General features: G+C 63.0%; 1 protein-coding gene across 5 annotated transcripts in view; it reads left to right on the forward strand.

Moving 5' to 3' along the window:
* The window catches only part of grin1b (glutamate receptor, ionotropic, N-methyl D-aspartate 1b), a 61,676-nt gene that overhangs the window by 36,847 nt on the left and 24,281 nt on the right, over window positions 1–548 (forward strand). For all 5 annotated transcript variants that reach the window (XM_008402785.2, XM_017303398.1, XM_008402784.2 and 2 more), the window contains 2 exons: window positions 167–302; window positions 368–495. In XM_008402785.2, coding sequence (XP_008401007.1) covers window positions 167–302; window positions 368–495 — 264 coding nt within the window. The remainder of the gene's footprint in view (window positions 1–166; window positions 303–367; window positions 496–548) is intronic.

Here is a 548-nt window from a genome sequence, read left to right on the forward strand (position 1 = left end):
ATAGGCTAGGAATGTCCTGGTTCTGACCCGGTTGGGCCGCTGTGTATAGGCTAGGAATGTCCTGGTTCTGACCCGGTTGGGCCGCTGTGTGAATGTCCTGGTTCTGACCCGGTTGGGCCGCTGTGTGAATGTCCTGGTTCTGACCCGGTTGGGCCGCTGTGTGCAGATCGTGACGATCCACCAGGAGCCCTTCGTGTACGTGAAGCCGACCCAGAGCGACGGGACGTGCCGGCAGGAGCACACGGTGAACGGAGTGGTGATCAAGAAGGTGATCTGCACCGGACCCAACGGGACCATCCCAGGTACGGCCAGAACCAGAACCTCCCGTCCAGGCGGTCCTGGTGCTGACGCGGTTCTGGTTCTGCAGGTCAGCCCGTCGTCCCCCAGTGTTGCTACGGCTTCTGCATCGACCTGCTCATCAAGCTGGCCATGAGCATGAACTTCACCTACGAGGTTCACCTGGTGGCCGACGGCAAGTTTGGCACGCAGGAACGGGTGAGGCTGCCGGACCGGACCGGACTGGACCGGGGGGTCGGACCGGACCGGGG

This window comes from Poecilia reticulata, unplaced genomic scaffold, assembly GCF_000633615.1.
Source record: "Poecilia reticulata strain Guanapo unplaced genomic scaffold, Guppy_female_1.0+MT scaffold_257, whole genome shotgun sequence".
Lineage (NCBI taxonomy): Eukaryota > Metazoa > Chordata > Actinopteri > Cyprinodontiformes > Poeciliidae > Poecilia > Poecilia reticulata.